Below are 21,858 nucleotides of genomic sequence, written 5' to 3'. Positions count from 1 at the left end.
TAATGCAAGTAAGTCCAAGACATGTCATTAGTGATAGCAAAATCAGAACAAATCAACAATTTAGTAATTTATTGCCATATTTTACGGTTAAAACTAGAGAAACCAACAATGTACTAATAATCTACTAATCATATTTACATGACCACTTCCAACAATGCAGCAGATCATCTTTGCTATATGAAATTAGTTCCAACAGCAATTTTGAACACTCCAAAATCAGTTTCATCAGTTCCATTTTTCTTTCTGCATTCTCCGAAAATTCATTTAGCTCATCAAGTTCTGTAATTTTCCATTACCAGTGATTCCCATCGAGAAATATCATCTATTTGTCATTTTGGTTGGCCAAGGATCGAGCCTTTACTCGTGTCTTAGATGGCCAACAGCTCAGCTATAGCATATTCACGACGTATGGGGCGCCAACGAGTGGCCATTTTCTGCACCGCAAGCAAACATAACTAAAATTGGAAAACGATAGTGCTTTAAACTCAATAAACCTTGCATATCTACTAGATCAACATGGTCCTGTAGTTAGACAAATATTACGGGAAAATGCTCGACTAGGCTACTGTGTTACTCGACACCGAGCTCTACATGTCTAATTGGGATGTTTCGTTTCTTCAATTTCGAGAAGAGATCTGAAAAAACAATTAAAAGCTGAAACTCTTGAAACAAAAAAAAAGGACTAGAGAGTGGTTGAAGTGTTGGATCCATACAACCACTTTCGTCTAACCATCTTTTCTACGAACAAGATTGGATAACTGAGAAAATATATAACTGCACAAACGAAAGGCAAGAAGCCGGACGTGCAACATACCTGGCATGAAGAGAAGCACATGTTTGTCGTTTTTGTGTTTCTAACTCGATGCAGATTTTAGAGAGGATTTGTTGAATGCTTCGCTATCCAATTGTAATGAGAGAGGTAAAATAAGAAACCACTCTACGTCTGTTTTTGCGTGTTCTGATTTGTCAACCACTGGATATCCTGTTATCCCAAAAAACCATACAGCAAATATCAGATTATTCGAATGTTCTGTTAGATAATCATCAAAACCCTTCAAACTGATCCTGTTGATGCCAACATGCTTACCGATTTATGCAATTATAAAAAACTACATCAAGTTGCACAGATCAACACATACAAATAACAGGAATTATGATAATGTATTGATAAGTCGAGAGCACACAATGTCGCTGTAAGAAAGAGGCATACCATGTGACACAAGCTTTCAGAAAGAATAAGCGCATCCCCCCATCTGTTAACTTTTAGAAGCCCCTTGACGAGATCAACAATCACAGCAAACTCGGGAACATTACCTTTTCCTATCATGTCTGCGTATAATTCAAATGCTTCATCAATTTTTCCTGAAGCTGTCAGGCTCTCAATTAAAGAAGAACACACATTCTTTTGCATTGATGAGCATGGTGACAACGATGAAAACTCTCGATGCAGCTGCAGAGCCATTTCCAATCTTCCAGCCTTCCGAAAGCTATCAATCAAAACTTTGTAAGCTGGAATAAGGGGAACAGCATCATCATTACCCATTTCATTGACTAATTCATGACTCAGCATAAAATCCTTGCTGAAGCCTTCCACAACCTTCTGATAGTTCGCTAAACGACTCGGCCAATATGTCTGTTTCATCTCCTCCAGAAGCTGATAAGCCTCGTCCAACCGCCCAACGCCACAGCAATGCTTTATTAAGACCCTGTATGTGACATAATTCGGAGCACATCCCTTTTTGGTCATCTCTTGGAAGAGTTCGAGGCATTTATCGACTCTTCCAGTAACCCCGAAGCCATCTATCATGGCGGTATAGGTAACGACATTAGGATTGCAACCTTTCTCCTCCATCATCAACATCAGTTTGTATGCTTCAGCTGTCTTCCCATTTTTACAAAGACCATCAACCATCTCTGTATAAGTAATAACATTAGGCATGCACGAATTTTCAAGCATTTTTGCCAGTACTTTTAGAGCAAGATCAAGGCGTTTCTCTTTAAAGAGCCTGTCGATCAAAGAGCTGTATGTATAAACATTTGGGGTGTATCCACGTTCTGACATCTTAGCAAAAACTTCCTGTGCTTCATCTAGCTTTCCAACCTTGCAGAATCCATCTATAAGAGCGTCATAAACAACAGCATTCGGCTCACAGTTTTGAGCCATCATTGCATCTAAAATTTTGTTTGCCTCTTTAACCCTATGCACCTTGCATAAGCCATCGATCAGAGCTCCATGTGTAACAACGTTTGGCTCATTATTACTATTATCCGAAATTCTGAAGTACATATCTACATCATGAACATCAAGATTACCTCTCATTCTTTCATAAATCGCCCCGGCCTTCTCTATTTGTCCAGCTTTGCAGTATCCATCGATCAAAGCAGTAAAAGTGATAACATTCGGCTGGCATCCTTGTGTCAACATCATCTCAAATATCTCATTCGCATCAGAGATCTTCCTTACTTTGAGGTAAGCATGTATAAGTGCTGTATACGTGACCACAGTCGGAGGGCAGCCATCCCTCATCATTTCCTCAAACCAGCACCGAGCCTGTTGAATCAAGCCAGCTTTACAGAACCTATCGATCATAATAGAGTAAGTGTATACATTTGGGACGACTCCATTCTCTTTCATCTCTTTAAATAGTAAGAGGGCCTTGTCTACTTTTGATGCATCACAGAAAAAACCAATTACTTTGTTGTACGTGCCAGCTTCCGGAACAAATCCATTGCCCATCATTTCATGAATCACACGATAAGCTTTCTCATATTTCCCCGCCCCACAAAGACAGCGGGAAAAATTGCTAACATTGACTCTATTCAATGCTAACTTGGAAACAAGCATCTCACTGTAAGCCTTTTCAGCCAGTTCCAACATGTCTGGACTTGGAAGGCTGTCGCCACCACAGATACTTCCAATCAATATATTATAAACTACATAACCAGGCTTACAACCACATTCAACCATTTTCTTGAACAACTTATATGCATAGGAATGGTCCCCGGATTTGCAGTAGGCGTGGACGAGGGAACAAAATATCCTAGTGCTCGGATAACAACCTTCTGCAATCATCATACTTAGAACCCTCTTACACCTCCCCAGCTTCCCCTTATTCAGACACCCACAAAGTAAAACCCTATACGTCACGACATTAGGAACACACGAATCCACCCGCATCCTATGCAAGAACTCCATAGCCTCTTCAAAGAAAGAGCCCTCACACAATCCCATTATCATCTTCGTATACAACAAAGTATCAGGCTGGACTTCTTCCGTCTCAATCATAGTTAATGCATCTCTCCATTTACCTATTTTGCATAAGAAATGCACAAAGCTACCTAATATATGACTCTCCATCTTAAACCCCAAACTCAACATCTCCCTGTGAAGCAGCAAAGCAGTGTCCACCTTCCCAGCCTCCAAGAACACGCGCACCAGCGCATTGTATGTCGCCCTAGACGGCTTATACCCGAAATCCTTAAGCCTCCCCAACTCCTCAAGTGCCAAATTCCACATCCCACCATGGCAACACTTCCTAATCAGCACATTAAGCAATCTCCCCAGCACTTCCCCATCATCCCCCTTTATCTCGAGCAGAAAATGATCGTTCACTCTCTCGTCCCTACCGCCGCCTAACAACTCCAGCAAAGCCTCATAAACAGTCACATTGTGACTATACCCTATCTGCCTCCCAGCCCACATGAAAAACCTAACACCCAATTCAGGATTTTGCACATTTCTCAACACATCAACCACCAAATTCCCATCAAGTTTCGCCCTAAACTGCCTTAGGAATTTCTGGGATTCCTCTCCCAACCCATCATTGGAGCTCTTGATCGTGTTTATGATTGAAATAGCATCGGTGGAGCACTTAACTGACTCAAAGACTTCAGCTTTGGCATCAAAAATGGATTCCTTGAGAAATGAGAGGTACTGGGCTGGAGCGTCTTGAGGTGCGGAGTAGAGGGCTTCATCGTCCGTAAATAATCCATCGAGATTGCCGTCGGCGGCGGTTAGTCCTTGGAGAAAAATTTCGTCGGTGCTGAAGAATCTGTAGAAGGGTTTTAGCGAGTTGAAGAATTTTGCTGAAGAAAGTAGACTGGAATTGAGCACCCTTCTGCTCATTCTACCGCAGCTCTCTCTCTCTCTCTCTGTTCAATTTCGGCGGCAGCGCACCATTTGAAAGTAATCTCTATTTCCTTTTTATTATTTCTAGGTGAAAGAGGCGAGAGGGAGAAGATGAGACCGGAAAATCAATTGGTCGCCGACGAGAAATTGGAGAGAGGGAGCGACTACTTTGAATTTAGGCAAAGAGGAGAGAGTTGGCTGCTCATAATTTAGACTTGGGCCCTTGGAATTTATATAAATGGATTGGTCCACTTCTTTTAAATATTCATAAGTTAATACTAAATACTCCTATATCAACACAGATTTTTTATTATTCTTGGGTTGCTCAAATTATATCCATGATACTAATTTTAATAACATAAAAACAAATTTAAAATTAAAATTTATTTTATTTTGTTTATAATATCGTCAGTTATATCAAACATTGATAAAAGCGTACTTAATTATTGATAATAAGAAATGACAAAAATAAAACAAGCATGCATTTAAAAAAGATATTGGCCCAAAATATCATAAACTTACCTAAAATTTGGTATTTCCCACAAACTTTGAGATTAGCCTATGATATCATAAACTTTGCACTTTGTTTGGTATTTCACAAACGGATTCAAATAAAATATTTTCATCACAATCTTATTTTACATGGACAACCGTGATATGTTTTATAATATTTTAATGTTTAACCCACTTTTTAAGTTCATAACAAGTACTAGGATAAAAAGTCACGTTAAAATCTATACTGATTTAATTGTGTAAAGTATGATAAAAACGCCTCGTAAGTGAGTCAAATATAATGATAGACGTGCCATGAGAAATACCGAACAAATTGCAAAGTTTATAATATTATAGACCAATTTTAAAGTTTGTGAAAAATACCAAACTTTAGACAAAGTTTATAATTTTAAGGACCAATGTCGCCATTTAGAAAAGATAACTCCATTAATCTCACTGAGTATCAACAACAATCAGCTCTATAAATCAAGAAATGATCGATCAACAATGCAACCAAGAAACGAAAAAACCAGAAATCAAAACTGAACCAGACGACAGAGATGTCACCACCACTCTGCATTCAGCTCTGCCCCATCCACAAACCACACACAACATAGAAAAATATCCGACAACACACCCACAAATTGGCGTCTTCATACTCCTTTTCCGAAGGATTGGAGGGTAATGGGGACTGTCGGAACTCCCGACAACGAGGGACGGAAAGAGAGAACAGAAATCAAGAGGGAATATGCAAAGAGAGAAAATAAAGAGATCCATGTAATTAAAAATGTCCGAGGGCCGGGTGTACGACAAATAGTCATATTGAATACATCAATAACCGAAACCAAACCATGGAATGAAATGAATGTCGAATTTATTCATGGTAAGCAACCACCTTTCAACAACTGCACTGTCAAAATGGTGCATAGGAACATCACAACAAAAAAATAGGCACCCGAGAGGTGAGCTATAATATACAAGATCACGCAGCAACAACTATAGAACTATGGGGCACGTTGGTACAATAGCTCATTGTGACCCAAAAATATGTATATATCATATAAAAAACAAAACCCCAAAAAGAATGAATACACACGTTATACAAACCCAACATAAAATATTACAAGTGAATAGAATTTTGTTGGTTGCAGTATCTGATTGTAAATCCGCGTTTAAGGGTGGGGGACTCATTTTCTGTGTAAAATAAACCAGCAATGTCACCTTTAGAGGCCGAGCTCATCGATAGCCACCATATGGATGTTGGTTGTAGTTTCCAGGTCCCATTGTAGGATTGTATCCCCCGGGTACGTTACTTCCAGGATGGCCCATAGGCTGTTGCATGTTCATCCCCGGGCCCATACCCGTGTTCATCCCCGGGCCCATACCCGTGTTCATTCCCATTCCCATACCCATAGGTCCTGGCATATTCATACCTACACCCGGTCCCATCCCCATCCCCATCCCTCTCCCAATTGGTTGGCCTCCCCCATAGCCACCCATGCCCATGCCCCCACCGGGACCACCGGCCATGTTAAAATTCATACCAGAACCCATCATTGGGTTTGGCTGAGGCCTTAGAGCACCGGCACCAGCACGTCCAACCCCAGATCCAGAGCCCATTGCTTTGCCCATGGTAACTGTAGATGCTACTGTAGTTGTTGCTGGTTGTTTTTCCATCCTTTTCTCCTTGCGATTTATGGCATCAAAATCAACTCCTATATCAGCCAATGGATTTGTTTTTGCTGCATAAATTTCAACAGTAATTTAGGCTCAGCGATGAAATGTACTCTTATCAGAAATGAAAATGCCAAAACTTACATCCAGAAATATTGAGGTTAACCAATCCACGGCTCAGAGTGTCAGCCCAAACAGTGGACTTGGTCTCGAACTTGTCTGGTTTAGGTGCTACAGCAGAACCTGTTGAAGCTTGAGTAACAGACACTGGAGCCACGAGAGTGTTTGATTGTGCTTGTGGAGCTTGAGAACCCATATGTGAAAGGAAATTTTGATTTGTAGCAACTCCCGTGGACGTAGGAGGAACCATGTATCCACCAGCTGGGGCTGCAGCCACTGATTGATGATGGTAAGCTCCATAAAAATTCATGTTTGGCTGATTTGGCAGCATAGAACCACCTTGAGGATGAAAGCCTGAATGTGGTGCCTGACCAGCTTGACCAGGGAGGGCTAAAGCCATGGTTTGAGAAGGAAAGCCTGCTTGTGGAGCAGAGTGTGCTGGTTGAGGAGGATAGTTCGCTTGCATCGAAGGCTGTCCAAGTTGAGTAGGAGGAAAACCACCAGGTTGGCCAGGTTGTGCTTGAAAACCATTTTGGGTTGCATACTGACCAGTTAGAGATGGCTGCATTGTGGGTTGATTGGGTTGAGGCGGAAACTCGTTGTGAGGCAGAGATTGGTTTGGTGCAGATTGGTAACCAGATTGTGTATTGGCAAAAGATTGGGGGGCCGAGGGAGGTAGAATGTCTGCTAATATATCGATCTCATGGCTAGTAGTTGATGACTCTTGTTGTGGAATTGGTGCGGTTGAAGTGGGTGGCATTCCAAAAGGAGAAGACGGCATGTTCGTTGCATCATAAAATGCACCCCCAACTTCGGTAGCTGGCTTCTGAGGAGCTGACTGAGGCACATCAAGGCTCTGATTGGAATTCACAGTGAATGAATCAGATGATGTATTGATCTGTTGTTCAGTTGGTACACCATCTGTAGATGTAATAGCTCTGAAAGGACCATCGCCAAATGGATCATCGAAAGGCTGAAACAAAATCACGAACAAATGGGTGAAATCAAATTTCCAAATGTTCCACCAACCAACATGTGCATTATACAGTAATAAGCAAATGAGTTTTGTTCTTGTTTCCATTTTCATCATTCTATTTTAACATGATATTACTCACAATTAACCACTTCACATGTCATCAGTCACAAAACAATATCATAAAGTACCTGATTGTCAGTTGCTGGTGGTGGCGGCCCACCTACAAATGTGGGTCCAGAGGTAAAGCCTGCATTTGGATTAGCTTCAGATGAAGCATCAGGCTGCCCAGCAGGTACGAGAGCCAGCGGATTTGAAGAAAAAGGCTCAGACAGAGCACCCAGCAAATCCATTTCCACAGCAGATGCGGCAGGAGTTATACCATTTGAGGTGGCTGGGGCGGCTATTAAAACATATAAGATGATAGAAAATAAGAATGAACCCAACATCTCGTAGCTAATAGACGGAAAAAAAATCTTAACAGGTCCAGAATAAGCAGTACAAGGAAATCATAGATTTCAAATGGCGGGAGCAACAGCATCAAAGCAGTACAGAGATTACATGGCAAGGGAGACATCCTAAAGCAGTACAGAGATTACATGGCAAGGCAGACATCCTAAAGCATTCAATCAGCATAGTCCAGGAATTACAAGAAGACAAGAAATAAAGTGATGTGCAGCTCCAATAGTTACTAGATCTTTACCTGAAAATGAACCTCTAGGATCAAATTCATCAAATCCAGCAACTTCACGGTTGCTATCCTGAGCTGTAGTCTGAACTGAAGTAGTAGGAGATGCTGAAGCAGGAGGTGAAGCAGGAATAGGGTGTGGAGCAGCTGGGGTTGTTGTATGGTTTGGGCTAGCATCTTTGGGGGAGGATGCATTAGGGGCATATGCTTGTGAAGATTCTCCATCCCTACTAATGATATGGATCAGAACTAATGCACAAACTGAAAATCCTTGAAAGCATATATACAGGAAATCTTACCTTTCATTGTATGAAGGACTGCTGGTGCCACCAACAACATCCTCATAACTAGGAGGTGCACCAGCACTTTGCCCAGAATATCTACTTTCAATCCTCTTACCAGCAGTACTGATTCAAAAGTCAAACAAATTAAACAACTTCAGATGATGATTAATTAATCATTTCATAAGAACAATACATCAAAATAGATCAATTGAATTTACCTTCCATCTTGAGATTGGTCATCAGCTTTTGCACCACTTCCTCTGAAAAGGGAAAAGACTTGTAATATTCATATCTCAATACAGATGAACACATAGTAGGGCCATGAAATTGATAAGGTAGTTTTCCTAGCTAGCACACTAATCTAGTGGCCCAAATACCATTTCAAGAGCAGTATTATCCAAGATTCTTGGGAGGAACCTGCTACGCATATTTTTTATTATTATTAAGGTGGATCAATATTGGCTCCCCATTTTCTCTCCTTGGTGACTTGAACCCCCAACCTACTCATTAGAGAAGCATCTTCTTACTAGTTAAGCCGATGTGCATATTAAGTATTCAAGTGTTTGCATGTCCAAAAAGGTGCTTTAAAAAGTTTTCATATCTTTATTTCAGCAGCGAGGTTTCATTTCTCTTCTAGCAGATGTTAGTCCCAAAGTTCAACAGATTATCAATCAAAAAAAATATCAAGCAACATTTACAGGTTTGTTTCTAGATACCCGACAACAGTATTTTAACCAATGAAACAATCCAAACAGTCAGCTTCATCAGCCAGCTTAAACAAAAGTTTTCAGATTGAAGAATATATGACATGTAAAGCATGAAGTAGACTGTTTCACAAGCTACATTATATCTACGGTCTTCCTAAGAAATCAAATTTATAAAAGCACTTATCATCAGTCTGGGTGGAAAAGATTAAGGTGGTTCAAATTTCCTTTTTAGAAGTCAAATACACATTTTAATCCAATCACTACTACAAATTTGGTTCAGTTATATTATTCACAAACCCATAATTGATTGACATGTTATTCCCATAACAAATGCTTCTTAAAACAGATCTCAACACAGTCGAACATGTTTTTATCACTTTGGGACTAAATTTATCATAATTGGTACGTAGCACAGAAAAGGTTGGATATGGGCACCAAGGAAAATTAAGTCAAATAAATTCACTGAATATGGGAAAATAGAAACTAAGCAAACCTTGAAGAATATTGGCTGTCATCCTCATTTGCAGGATTTCTCTCCCGATCAGCACTTCTACTTCTTGACCCATAATTATAATCATCATTGCTTTGACTTCTTCCTTGGTAATCATCATCCTTGTACCCATCACGGCCAAATCGCTCCTCATTATCTCTACCATACCTGTCTCCATCACGACCATATGATTCCCCATACCGACCATATCTATCCTCATCTCTAGAACCCCATTCTCTATCTCTCCCATAGCCATTCCTATCATCATCTCGGTTTCCATATCGATCATCATCATATCTGTCTCCATACCCTCCGGAGCCAGGATGATACATACCACCACTAGGACTACTGCGGAATCTGTTGATATATGATGTTAAAAGAACAAGTACACAGCTTCAACGATGATAAACCAAAAGCTAGAATATGGTTTATGATAATTTGCAGCATACTTAGAAAAACAATATTGTAATACTGATCAAACATACAGTCATCTGAGGATGTACAGAAAACTAACAGGATGCAGAGAGAAGGCGGATGAACAAAGAAAATACAGAAAGAAACAGAAAAAGTTTCCAAGAGATAAAACAATTTTATGTATACTGACTACAAGCATTTGATTTTGCATTTTTGCTCTATTGTGCGGCAAAAAACTCATCATTGCAACCTAAGAAGCCCATAAAACAGGGTAGGCAGAGCTCCCTCAAAGCCCTTGCTCACACTACTCAAACTTGAATATGAGTAGATTTTAGAAAAGATTATTCTTTAAAATTCCACATTCGCAAACACTACCCAAAGTAGATTCATCCCTTAAAACATAACAAAAACATAACTATGAAATTTCAAAATCTACTAAAAATCGGAGATGTTAACCTAGATGAAGATGAAGCACATTCAAAGAACAAGATTCAGTATTAGTATACATACAGGCATTTAGTAACCAATGAATCTATACAAACACAGCCTTAAAAATTGCAAATAGCAAAATAATTATGAAAGATAATAATTCATTATACAGAACCTAATATTTATGTCAATAAGAATAAGTTTAAGATGCAGGTAATGGAGAGCTTGTTGTGCTACTTACTTGTCCCTATTAGCAGCGGCCTTCTGGCGAACCTCTTGTATCCTTTCCTTATCATTTACAAGGACTACTATGCTCTGAGACTTCTTTCTAACATTGTTACCCTGGTCTCTTCCAGTGGAATCTATGTATTGGAAATCGGACAATGTCTAGGAAAAGAGGAAAAGATAGAAACACCACCCATCAACTTACATACAAGGTGAAGCTGTATAAGAAAATAATTAGATAATGAAGAAACTAACTGATATTTGGTATGCATGTTCCTTGATATCATCTATGACACGCTCAGATCCATGGGCTATCAGGTATTCCAAGACGGTCAATGCCTGCAGAGATCAGCAAAAAGAATGATATGGTTGTCATCTCTCTAGATTTGAATTTGCTACTTGGAATGGTAACTAAAAAGGAAATCTCAAATTAAGGAACACAAACCTTGTAGACATGACGCCAATTTTTTCCAGTATCATTTATACGCTTCCATATTACTGATATGATCATCTGATAGTCATGACTGAAAAGGCAGAGCTCAATACCGTCTCTATGAAAAGCAACCCAAGTGAAGTATATCGAGTCAGCATGCACTTACTAGTTTCTAGTTGCCTGAGCAATATCAGCCAGAAGGGATCCATGAGGACCCCAGGGCTCATTGCTAGTTGCATCAAGAACCTGAAGGAGGAAAAGCATTAAAAGTTAGAACTGCTGAGAAGAACTAGCTAGACAACAAAAACAAAGAAGTGAAGTACAGAGAGAAAAGGCAATCAAAAAGACAATATAGATATTACCTTCTGCTCAATTGATGGGACTTTAAGAACTTTCTTGTTGACCCCTCTCTTGCTGCAGGTTGACAAACAAAGCATTCATAAGAAATGCTTGGCAGACTAAAACTAAGACATAATATAACTAAATAAATCATCAAATATTTGAGATTCTGAATGGCAAAGCTAATTTGTTTTGCAAGCTTGATAGCTCAACGATTCTATATCCAGAGTAGCCTCCTATACAATTTTTTCTATAATCTAGATACTGGTTTATATTTAAGAGAAGATAAAATAAACAGTGGGAATACAAACCATGAAATAAAGTGCAAAGACAGCATATCCATGGAATAAAGTTATAGTAAGAGAAACTTACATGTCACGGACAGTTTGATCAAAAACCTTCTTCATCCCACCCTTGCCTGAGAGATGCTGAATTGGCTAGCTCAATCAATTTGCCTGCGCAGCATGTTATACTTAAATAAACCACAAAAAAACTTTTTCTCTTAATTGAATAAAAAATGCAACATTCAAAATGACACAGATCAATTGCTAAAACAAAAATATAGCGATTTCATCATTTCAAGTCATGCAAGCAATAATCTTTCTAGCAAAATCTACCACCAAAACGGTATACCAATCGACAGAAGAAAAGAGCAAGGAACAATCATAATCAAATAACAATGGAACAAAAATTCCCCTAATAAACAAACGATTCCTCCATCCACATAAAAATAACACACCAATTCAGATCTAAAACATCAGCTACAATCAAACATATGACTAATAAGCTAAATTCCACAGATAGATGGCGAAAATTAGATCTGGTGCCGTGCAAACGGAACTGAAGATCCAGTAAATACGATTACATACAAACTCCACAAAATCCTTTAAAAAAATGAATTAGATCATACCTGATAAATTTACAGCCTCCTTCACCGTATGCTAGATCTGAAGATATGGCGTTGAAGAATGGCTGTCGAGATCGAGATCGAGATCGAGAAGGGATAGAGAGAGAGGGAGATTGTAAAGCAAAATGAAAAAGGGAAAATTATATGGTCCGTGAAGAAAATTGGTCGAAATGGAATTTAGGTGTCTTTAGTTGGAATTATAATATTCTAATTTTAGTTAAAACTTTAATTAAAACCAATTTGAAAAATATTAAAAAATAAAATAAAATGTGTTTGAAATGTTATGAGTACTTTATTATATTTTCTGGGGAAAGGAAAGCTCCCGTGGTGGGCCTACGAAGAGCACGAGTAGGTAGAAGAACGGAAATGTGGAAATGTGCATACTTGTACAACCGACCGTGTGCATGGCGGTGCGATTGAGAGAGAGAGGACTGGGTGGAAATGATAGAGAAGAATAGACGTACATCGTGCACAAGAGTGTTTGTTGTATTTAATTTTATTTTTTTTATAAGTACTGTTTAAATCTGAATTAGATCACATTTTGATTAGTCTTTAAAAATTGAATATTAAATATGTAGTACTACTATCATTTTATTAGACTTTAATTTTAGTTTAGGCGGTGTGTCAATTATGTAACGCGCGGATGCCACAAAACGATGTCGTCGTCACTTAATTTTTTACGTTTTACCAGTATAGCTGTTTTATGCATGAATTAGGGATTTTCACACAAATTGGGGGAAATTGAGGATGCGCTATCAAGAAGCCGAGGAGGAAATTTACAGAGAATTGATTACTTGTAAGTATGCAAACTTTTAATCTGCTAATTTATGCTCTTTGTAAAGAAAGTAAACTGTTTGAAGCTTTATAGGATGATGAACTCTCGAGGTTATTGAGAATATAGAAATGATGCCTGCAATTGTCTCATCAATGGTTATTGCAAAAAATGTAATCTTGTAATGGCTGCGGGGATTTAGATAGAATGATCGAGATGGGCGTGAAGCCTAATTTGATTTTAGTGAAAGGGGTATTTGGAGGTGGAATTTGATCTGTGTAATAAAATGGTTATGTTTGAAATTCGAATTATATACTGGCTACTTATGGAAGGAGATATTAGCATAATTTTGAAGATATTTTCATTTAACAGATGTACAAGCAAGAATATATCTGGAATAAAACAACTCCTCTTTACAAAAGTTGAAGAACATATGGTACTATGATTGATGGATGCTGTTAATTGAGCAAAAGAGAATCTATGGACCTCTCCATTTCTTTCATAGATGTGATTAGAAGGTTAAATATGTGTGATGCCACACGTTTAAACACGCTGCTTATTTCTTGTTGCCTTATAAGGAGATTCAGAGATGCATTTGATTTGTTTATGAATATGGTAAGAACAATTCCTGCTAATTTGTCTGTGTCAAATGGAGTATCAAATTATGATTATGTTGTTTGAGCATGAGTAGTGCAATATTTGACAATCTTTGTGGTTTCATCAGAGAAGTTCTTATATTTTGTTGAACCTTTGAGGTTTTGGAATCAAACAAATAATCAGTGATTATATATTGACACCATTATACTAGAGACGAGGTCCGAGTAGTACAGTTTCATTTTCAGTTAATCACATCATCTAACTGTACTTCATCGTGCTAGGAAATTGAAAATAAGCTATGATTTATGCCAACCTTTTTTTGCAGTATTCGGATCTGATCGAACCAGTTGGAAAAAGAACAAAAAAATGTTGAAGATTGCACAAAGGTGGTTGATAAATGCGAACATTATTATGTCTTATACATATCTCAACTGATAGTCATGAGTTAATTTCAAACCTTCCTATTCTTGTTCAGATCTATGCTTAAGGTTGAACAGTTTGGAATTCTTTGATAAGCCTGTGAAGCTTTGCAATTAAAACATGGAGATGTTCCACGAACAAAACAGTTGATAGTTAAGGAACACATAATTGAGAGGCTCAAATCTTCAAGAATTATGAAAATTGGTGATATTTGCACAGGTTAATGTGATGGAGTAGAATTACAGATAACATACTACCTAGAGATCTAATTGTCTTTTTCTTTCTCAAATTCTCATCTTTTCTGCCCTATGTCATATGCAGTCAAAACTCATATATTTGTAATTGTGCAGATTGAGGTTGTCGTTTTAGTCCGTGAATAATCGACCAGGGAGAAATTGAGTTCCACTGCACTAACTACTAAGAAGAATGGAAGCCGAGAAGGCGAGGAAGCTTCAGTTAGAAGGTCAGTTTTACTCTACAGGTATCATGTTATGTAAATTCTCAGATGTGCAGAGGTAAAATTCTCAATTTGCTTGTTTATTGAATGAAAATTCTTAGATCATTTGTTCCATAGCAAATTTTACAGGACATAATTACCATTTGCTTCTAAACTTTAATTTTGTATAATTGAGAATCATAATCTATTATTCATAATGTCAATAGTTCACCATGCACTAAATGCCTCATTGAATGCATATTCCATCAGCTGGATTACTTAAATGACTAATGAGTACTCCCTATGTCCCTATGTCCACTAATAGACGTCTTACCTTTTGGCGGCTCAGTTTAGAATTGTGAAGGAATGTGGTTAGAGAAAAGTTAGTGGAATATGAGTTTCATTTTTATGGATTAGTTTTGTATTAAAATGTGAGTGAAATGAAGTAGTGAATGTGAGACCTACTTTCATTAAAAGTGAATGAGAAAAGTAAAGGTGGATGGATAGATGACAAAATGAGAATTATAAACCAAGACATCACTAAGAAGTACTATTAGAACTAAAATTGAGTATATGCCCCTTTTAAAAATAATGTAGGGAATATAAAGATTGTTACATGAAAAGTAGATTAAGAAGAATTTGACATGCATATATATATTTTGTTTAATTGTTAAATAAACTAAATATCGTCCTGTTGTATATAGTAGGAGTAGTACAACTTACTCCCTCAAAAAAAAAAACACAACTAAAAATATATAAATTCAAAAATTTATTGGGTCCCTCCAGTGCCCTAATTTCCATACATAACAGATATAGATAGGCCGCTACCTATATCAGGTCAACAACTTTATTGATCGAGCATGATTTGAGGCTTGAATTTGACTTGTTGATAAATATCGAACGGGCTTTAATCGAGCCTAAATCAGAATAATTTGCGAGCGGCTTAAACAAAAATTTTAAAGGCGATGCGTCAAGGTAGATTCGAACATTAATTGAACCTACATCTATTTCTATTTTAATTTGCGAGAGACTTCAATCGAATTTTAAAGGCGGCGCAACATGGTAGATTCGAACCTGAGACGTTGATAATAATCGAATGAGCTTTAATCGAGCCTAAATCAGAAAAATTTATGAGCGACTTAAACAGAAATTTTTAAAAGCTGCGCGTCATGGTAGATTCGAACTCCGAAACCTTTATACTCAGACATTTACCACTTACCAGCAGGCCAACACACGCATGCCGGTGTCCGAGAAAACCGTAATTACGCTTATCATTATAATTGTCATTGGATACTTGTTACGCAACATGATTGAATATGTCGAATTGATAAATTCGCATAACGCAAAAAACGTGTCTACAAAATGAAAACAGCTAAATGAAACGTCAAAAAGTATAGTAAAAATAATCTAAATATAAGAAGAAACCAAATAAATCAAGGTAAAGCATGTGGAATAAACTTTTTGAACGAAATGTTTTGATGAAAGCCAGCAATGCGTCGTTATTGGGCCCATTCAATTATTGATTTCAAAGGCTGCTAACCAAAGATTAAGTAATATATAAAATTATACATTATATTCTTTCCCTTCTATAATACAAACATAATCGAAGAATTTGTTACAGCTGTGGTTAATCCAAATGAAAGAAAATGACATTTTATCTAATATCCACCTATTTTTAAAAAAATAGAGAAAAAGGAAAAAAAGAAAAGTAAACACAATGGAAATCTGCTGTCTTCCATGTATAGTTTGTTTCGTGCTTCTCTCGAATTTATTGTCGTCCTAATGGTAGAGTTCTAAGTATCCAAGATCAAAAGTTTCTGGTTTATTGCCGGGTTCACCATCGTTTATTCAAAAATCTTTCCGACGGAAACAAAAATAGTAAAAATAAAAAATAACATTTCACCACTGTGAGGTGCAAAATATAGTACTCAATCCGTCTAAAAGATAATTCACATTTTTTCATTTTGTTCCGTCCAGTAAAATTAGTTTCATTTCAATGAAAATTTTCTCTTTAACTCTTTCTCTATTGTACATCGTACGTCACCTTTTTTTCTCTTTCTTTCTCATATTTTACCAATTACTAATAAAATATGTACAATTAAAATGAGACTATATTTTTGGATGGATGAAATGAAATATTTTTATAATAACCGATTCGTTCATAATTGTCAGTTTGCTTGGCCGATTAAGCAACACATAGTGTGCCATACACGAAATCCTTTTAATAAAATTGAATAATTGTTAAATTAATCTTTGGGGTAGTTGAATTTTGGTAGATGCTAACAACACTCCATAACAACTTTATCTTATTTTCAAATTCGTATCAAATTGACTTTTCAAAATAAAATAGTAGTATTAAATATAATTGAGTTATTAGTTAATATGGTTTTATCCGAATGCCACATGTATTTATCCAAAAATATGATAACAATTAGTCCATTTACTTCTAGAATTCTATGAATTTCTTCCAAAGCTACTTTACATTAAATTAATATAAAAGAGAGGAAGGATAAGCTACTTAATTAAGTGAACCAAATAACAATCAACTTTTTCGTTCAATATTAGTTGGACACCGCACATGACAATATATTTATTGAGGAACAATGAACAATTTACAATTAATTACTCCCTAATATTTTTGTTTTATGCTATAACAAAGTTAACACGGATCAATATGATTTCATTTAATAAATGTGATTGTGATGTATGGTAATGGAAATTCTTTCTCCTGATATTAGAACAAAATAAATTGAAGCATATTTCATAATAGGTAATTTTGGGGTGTGATTTAATTTTATTGACGTTATCATCTAGCAACATTCAAATATTATGAGTTTATTGCAAAATGTTGAATTTAAAAATATACTAGAATTTTTGTTTCTGATGAACTTCAAAATCTTCTTAGGTTAATTTTAAAATAAACTCTCTCAAATAATATGGTTATATTAATTACCTCGCTGCACGAACTAATAGTAGATAAAAATATACGTTTGATCATAAAATTTAAATAGAGCATTTGGCTGAGAAGAAAAACTAGTAGTAATTCTTTTATTGCTAACATTTAAATTCACATGAAACAAAGAACACAAGGAGTTGCAATGTGAAATGAATATAAATTCAATCAAACAAGGCCATCCTATACAAACATAAATTTTAAATAGGAAACAACCTCAAACCTAAAAGTAACTTTTATCTAAATCCTCACTTGATTTGAGATTGCATCAACAAGACAATGTGGAATAGAACAGCCAAAGACACAGACGCAAACTGGTCCAACACGAATTTGATGAAGTTTTCTAACATGTATCGGACCTTATTGAATAACCCACTAGCTCTTGAAACCGGAAACTGTGAAGTAATTATTTTCTCATCTTTTGGATTTAATACTGCAAAGTTCTCATAGCTTAATAATGAGTGGGAGGAGGTGGAGATGCGTAGATGTATACGGGTGGAGGCGGGCGATGGTGGTGGGGGAGATTTGTAGTAGTAAGGGGGTGGGGGAGATGGTGAGGGAGGAGGAGGTGACTTGTAGTAGTAGGGATGGTGTGGAGGAGATGGCGATGGTGGTGGAGGAGACTTGTAGTAGTAAGGAGGTGGTGGTGATGGTGATGGTGGTGGAGGTGATTTGTAGTAGTATGGTGGTGGTGGTGATGGAGATGGAGGAGGTGGTGACTTGTAGTAGTAGGGGTGGTGTGGAGGAGATGGCGATGGAGGTGGTGGAGACTTGTAGTAGTAAGGTGGTGGTGGTGATGGTGACGGTGGCGGAGGTGATTTGTAGTAGTATGGTGGTGGTGGTGATGGAGATGGAGGGGGTGGTGACTTGTAGTAGTATGGATGGTGTGGAGGAGAAGGCGATGGAGGCGGTGGAGACTTGTAATAGTAGGGAGGTGGTGGCGATGGAGACGGTGGTGGTGGTGATTTGTAGTAGTATGGTGGTGGTGGTGATGGAGATGGAGGAGGTGGTGACTTGTAGTAGTAGGGATGGTGTGGAGGAGATGGTGATGGAGGAGGTGGTGACTTGTAGTAGTACGGATGGTGTGGAGGAGATGGTGACGGAGGAGGTGGTGACTTGTAGTAGTATGGTGGCGGTGGTGATGGAGATGGAGGAGGCGGTGACTTGTAGTAGTAGGGATGGTGTGGAGGAGATGGCGACGGAGGAGGCGGTGACTTGTAGTAGTAGGGATGGTGTGGAGGAGATGGTGATGGAGGTGGTGGAGACTTGTAGTAGTAGGGATGGTGTGGAGGAGGTGGTGGTGATTTATAAATGTATGGAGGGGGTGGAGGGGACTTGTAGAGGTAAACTGGTGTTGGAGGTGGTGGAGACTTGTATACGTAAGGCGGTGGAGGGGGAGATTTGTATACGTAAACCGGCGATGGAGGTGGAGGGGACTTGTAAAGGTAAACGGGTGTTGGAGGGGGTGGCGACTTGTATACGTAAGGAGGGGGTGGAGGAGACTTGTATACGTAAACCGGCGACGGGGGTGGAGGGGACTTGTAAAAATAAACTGGTGTTGGAGGGGGCGGAGACTTGTACACATAGGGAGGTGGTGGAGGAGACTTGTATACATAAACCGGCGATGGGGGTGGAGGGGACTTGTAGATGTAAGGAGGTGGTGGAGGGGACTTGTATACGTAAACTGGCGATGGGGGTGGAGGGGACTTGTACACGTAAGGAGGTGGCGGTGGGGATTTGTATACGTAAGCCGGTGTCGATGGAGGTGGAGGGGACTTGTACACGTAAGGAGGAGGCGGTGGGGATTTATAAATGTAAGCCGGCGATGGTGGTGGTGGAGACTTGTAGTAGTACGGTGCTGGGACGGGGCTGGGCTTAGGTTTGTGGCATTTCTCGTAAGGGGCTTTGGAACCATAAGCGAATGGCTTAGCATACAAGACAACTTCATAGTGATTCTTGGACTTCACTTTAAGTTTAGCACCCTTGATTCCCCAGTTAAGGTCAGTTGGAATGCTACACTTAGAATCCTTAGGTGGTGCATGAAGTTTTGCTTTGCAAGCCTTTGCTCCATATTTAGCATATTCAAATCCTTCAATTGGAATGCTGTATTTTCCATTGATTTTTGTTTTGCCAAATGCAACAACTTCTTTCTCACCTGCTTTGCATGTTACTTCCACTACGGCACCTGAAAGCAACCAAGCGGAAAGTAGATTAAACAAACCATGATATAAGTAAATATAATATCCTATAGGGCCCTCATCAATTATAAATTTATGTATAGTAAATAAATCATGTCTTTAGCTTTTAACTTTTGATAGAAGGAATTTTTATGCAAATTGGAGTTGTTCCACTATGAACACTAAGTATGGACCACAACCTTTTTTAATTAAAAAAAAAAAAAAACCTTTTTCTATTATGAGTAGACAAATTGGAAAAGTCCTCAAGTTGAGGTGGTGACATCCAGGTCAATTATGATATAATTATTTGTTTTTTTTTATGTAAAGTAAGTGATCATTTGTTGTAATTCATTATCAATCAAGACTAATTCATTATCAATCAAGACTAGTGATTATGTTGATTTTATTGATAACGAATGGATTGAAAGTAAATTTGGGGATAATATTTCATGTCTACCCAAAGTTTGAACTTTTCCCAAAAAGGAAAGACAATTTGAAATAATTGTAATATAAAAAGAATACACACAACTTATTTATACGCTTTAATATCATAATTTTGATAAATATCTCTAGTGTGTATTTTCACGTGTTTATATATAGTATAAAACACACAGTGCAAAGATGAATGTTTGAAAACTGTTTGAATATTAAATAATATTCCAAACAAAAAAATGAATGTTTGAAATATTAGTGCTACTAAAAGACAATTTTGAATATTACCTTTGAGATGTTTCTTGGCATGAGATTTCTCTGGGTGTTCGGAATCGTAGCACCGGTAGCAGTACACTTTTCCGGTCACCTTGACTACGAATGAGTGGTGGTGCGGTGGGTAGTAAGGGACTGGCGCCGGTGGTGGAGGAGAAGTGTAGTAGTATGGTGATGGCGAGGGAGGTGGAGGAGATTTGTAGTAGTATGGTGGTGGCGGTGAGGGAGATGGAGGAGGTGGAGACTTGTAGTAGTAGGGATGGTGTGGAGGAGAAGGTGATGGAGGAGGTGGTGACTTGTAGTAGTATGGTGGTGGGGGTGATGGAGATGGAGGAGGCGGTGACTTGTAGTAGTAGGGATGGTGTGGAGGAGATGGTGATGGAGGTGGTGGAGACTTGTAGTAGTATGGTGGTGGCGGTGAGGGAGAAGGTGGTGGAGGGGATTTGTAGTAGTAAGGATGGTGTGGAGGAGAAGGAGATGGAGGAGGCGGTGACTTGTAGTAGTATGGTGGTGGGGGTGATGGAGATGGAGGAGGCGGTGACTTGTAATAGTAGGGATGGTGTGGAGGAGATGGCGATGGAGGTGGTGGAGACTTGTAGTAGTATGGTGGTGGTGGTGAGGGAGAAGGTGGTGGAGGAGACTTGTAGTAGTATGGTGGTGGCGGTGAGGGAGAAGGTGGTGGAGGAGACTTGTAGTAGTATGGCGGTGGTGGAGATGGAGAAGGTGGTGGTGGTGACTTGTACACGTATGGTGGAGGAGGGGAAGGAGAAGGTGGTGGTGGTGACTTGTACACATATGGCGGAGGAGGGGAAGGAGAAGGTGGTGGAGGTGATTTGTACACGTACGGTGGTGGTGGAGATGGGGATGGTGGTGGCGGAGATTTATACAAATATGGTGGTGGTGGGGAAGGAGAGGGTGGAGGAGGTGACTTGTACACGTACGGTGGTGGTGGAGATGGCTCTGGTGGTGGAGGAGATTTATACACATATGGTGGCGGCGGGGAAGGAGATGGCGGTGGTGGAGACTTGTAAACATAGGGTGGTGGCGGGGACGGAGAAGGAGGTGGTGGTGACTTGTACTCGTATGGTGGCGGTGGTGAAGAATATATGTAAGGGTCAGCTGAAACTATACTCGAAGTTGCAAGAATGGCCAATGCCGCCACAACGAACTGTGGCAGCTTTGCCACGAGGCCGCGGCCACCGCCGCTGTGAGATGCCATGGTGTTATAACTCTTACTTGGTGAAGGGATGATTGAAATGAGAGAGACCAGAGTGAGAATATATAGGCAGAAATAATTGGATGGAAAAATAATTCGTAAGAAGAGAGCTGTCAATTAGGAACTTATTTAAGTTTGAAATTGTTTTTTGTATTGTTTGAATAAATTTTGTTAAATGAGGTTGTAACAACTGTACTCGCTACCAATTATTTAAGTTCAAATAATACTGTGGATTACATATCAATTGACCTGCTACGAAATGAAATATTACTACTACA

At 38.7% G+C, this 21,858-nt stretch overlaps 3 protein-coding genes and 1 long non-coding RNA gene across 9 annotated transcripts; 1 reads left to right on the top strand and 3 right to left on the bottom strand.

Annotated features, from left to right (window-relative positions):
- Window positions 1-4,317, bottom strand: LOC125223378 (pentatricopeptide repeat-containing protein At1g06710, mitochondrial). Of its 5 annotated transcripts, XM_048126503.1 has the most exons (4): window positions 2,314-4,317; window positions 1,211-1,914; window positions 815-982; window positions 1-434 (listed from the first exon to the last, which is right to left on the bottom strand). In XM_048126503.1, exons 1-3 carry the CDS (start codon window positions 4,124-4,126, stop codon window positions 938-940), a joined length of 2,562 nt encoding a protein of 853 aa, XP_047982460.1. In that variant the 5' UTR covers window positions 4,127-4,317; the 3' UTR covers window positions 1-434; window positions 815-937. The 5 variants fall into 5 exon arrangements, with proteins under 5 accessions (XP_047982460.1, XP_047982457.1, XP_047982458.1 ...); XM_048126500.1 differs by having other exon boundaries at window positions 1,211-4,317; XM_048126501.1 differs by lacking the exon at window positions 1-434 and adding an exon at window positions 476-635 and having other exon boundaries at window positions 1,211-4,317.
- A 1,161-nt stretch (window positions 4,318-5,478) lies between these two features.
- Window positions 5,479-12,497, bottom strand: LOC125221042 (clathrin interactor EPSIN 2). Of its 2 annotated transcripts, none has more exons than XM_048123168.1 (14): window positions 12,308-12,497; window positions 11,770-11,852; window positions 11,421-11,472; window positions 11,225-11,304; window positions 11,071-11,149; window positions 10,881-10,964; window positions 10,642-10,787; window positions 9,561-9,914; window positions 8,579-8,620; window positions 8,376-8,483; window positions 8,092-8,306; window positions 7,580-7,791; window positions 6,440-7,388; window positions 5,479-6,363 (listed from the first exon to the last, which is right to left on the bottom strand). In XM_048123168.1, the coding sequence occupies exons 2-14, from the start codon at window positions 11,802-11,804 to the stop codon at window positions 5,858-5,860; spliced, it is 2,862 nt and encodes a 953-aa protein (XP_047979125.1). In that variant the 5' UTR covers window positions 11,805-11,852; window positions 12,308-12,497; the 3' UTR covers window positions 5,479-5,857. The 2 variants fall into 2 exon arrangements, with proteins under 2 accessions (XP_047979125.1, XP_047979126.1); XM_048123169.1 differs by having other exon boundaries at window positions 8,092-8,303; window positions 12,308-12,495.
- Window positions 12,498-12,947: 450 nt separating this feature from the next.
- Window positions 12,948-14,761, top strand: LOC125223944. The gene is made up of 3 exons (XR_007176811.1): window positions 12,948-13,100; window positions 13,999-14,059; window positions 14,444-14,761. It is a non-coding gene; the product is annotated as an uncharacterized LOC125223944 (long non-coding RNA).
- A 2,789-nt stretch (window positions 14,762-17,550) lies between these two features.
- On the bottom strand, window positions 17,551-21,621 carry LOC125221900 (extensin-2-like). The gene is made up of 2 exons (XM_048124224.1): window positions 20,380-21,621; window positions 17,551-19,667 (listed from the first exon to the last, which is right to left on the bottom strand). The coding sequence occupies exons 1-2, from the start codon at window positions 21,581-21,583 to the stop codon at window positions 17,731-17,733; spliced, it is 3,141 nt and encodes a 1,046-aa protein (XP_047980181.1). The 5' UTR covers window positions 21,584-21,621; the 3' UTR covers window positions 17,551-17,730.
- Window positions 21,622-21,858: the final 237 nt, after the last annotated feature.

Source organism: Salvia hispanica, chromosome 4 (assembly GCF_023119035.1).
Source record: "Salvia hispanica cultivar TCC Black 2014 chromosome 4, UniMelb_Shisp_WGS_1.0, whole genome shotgun sequence".
In the NCBI taxonomy this organism is placed as follows: Eukaryota; Viridiplantae; Streptophyta; class Magnoliopsida; order Lamiales; family Lamiaceae; genus Salvia; species Salvia hispanica.
The sequence above is the reverse complement of the archived record's forward strand: the minus strand, read 5'-3'. Positions and strand labels throughout refer to the sequence as shown.

Bases quoted from the DNA above. Each gene is read 5' to 3' on its own strand.
- LOC125223378 (XM_048126500.1), bottom strand. From the start codon at position 4,126: ATGAGCAGAAGGGTGCTCAATTCCAGTCTACTTTCTTCAGCAAAATTC. The intron at 983-1,210 runs GTATGCCTCTTT...TTGGGATAACAG, and splicing joins CTGAAAGCTTGTGTCACATG to GATATCCAGTGGTTGACAAA.
- LOC125221042 (XM_048123168.1), bottom strand. From the start codon at position 11,804: ATGAAGAAGGTTTTTGATCAAACTGTCCGTGACAT. The intron at 11,150-11,224 runs GTAAGTGCATGC...CTGCCTTTTCAG, and splicing joins GCTCAGGCAACTAGAAACTA to TCATGACTATCAGATGATCA. The intron at 7,389-7,579 runs GTACTTTATGAT...ATTTTGTTTCAG, and splicing joins CACCAGCAACTGACAATCAG to CCTTTCGATGATCCATTTGG.
- LOC125221900 (XM_048124224.1), bottom strand. From the start codon at position 21,583: ATGGCATCTCACAGCGGCGGTGGCCGCGGCCTCGTGGCAAAGCTGCCA. The intron at 19,668-20,379 runs GTAATATTCAAA...GGTTGCTTTCAG, and splicing joins TGCCAAGAAACATCTCAAAG to GTGCCGTAGTGGAAGTAACA.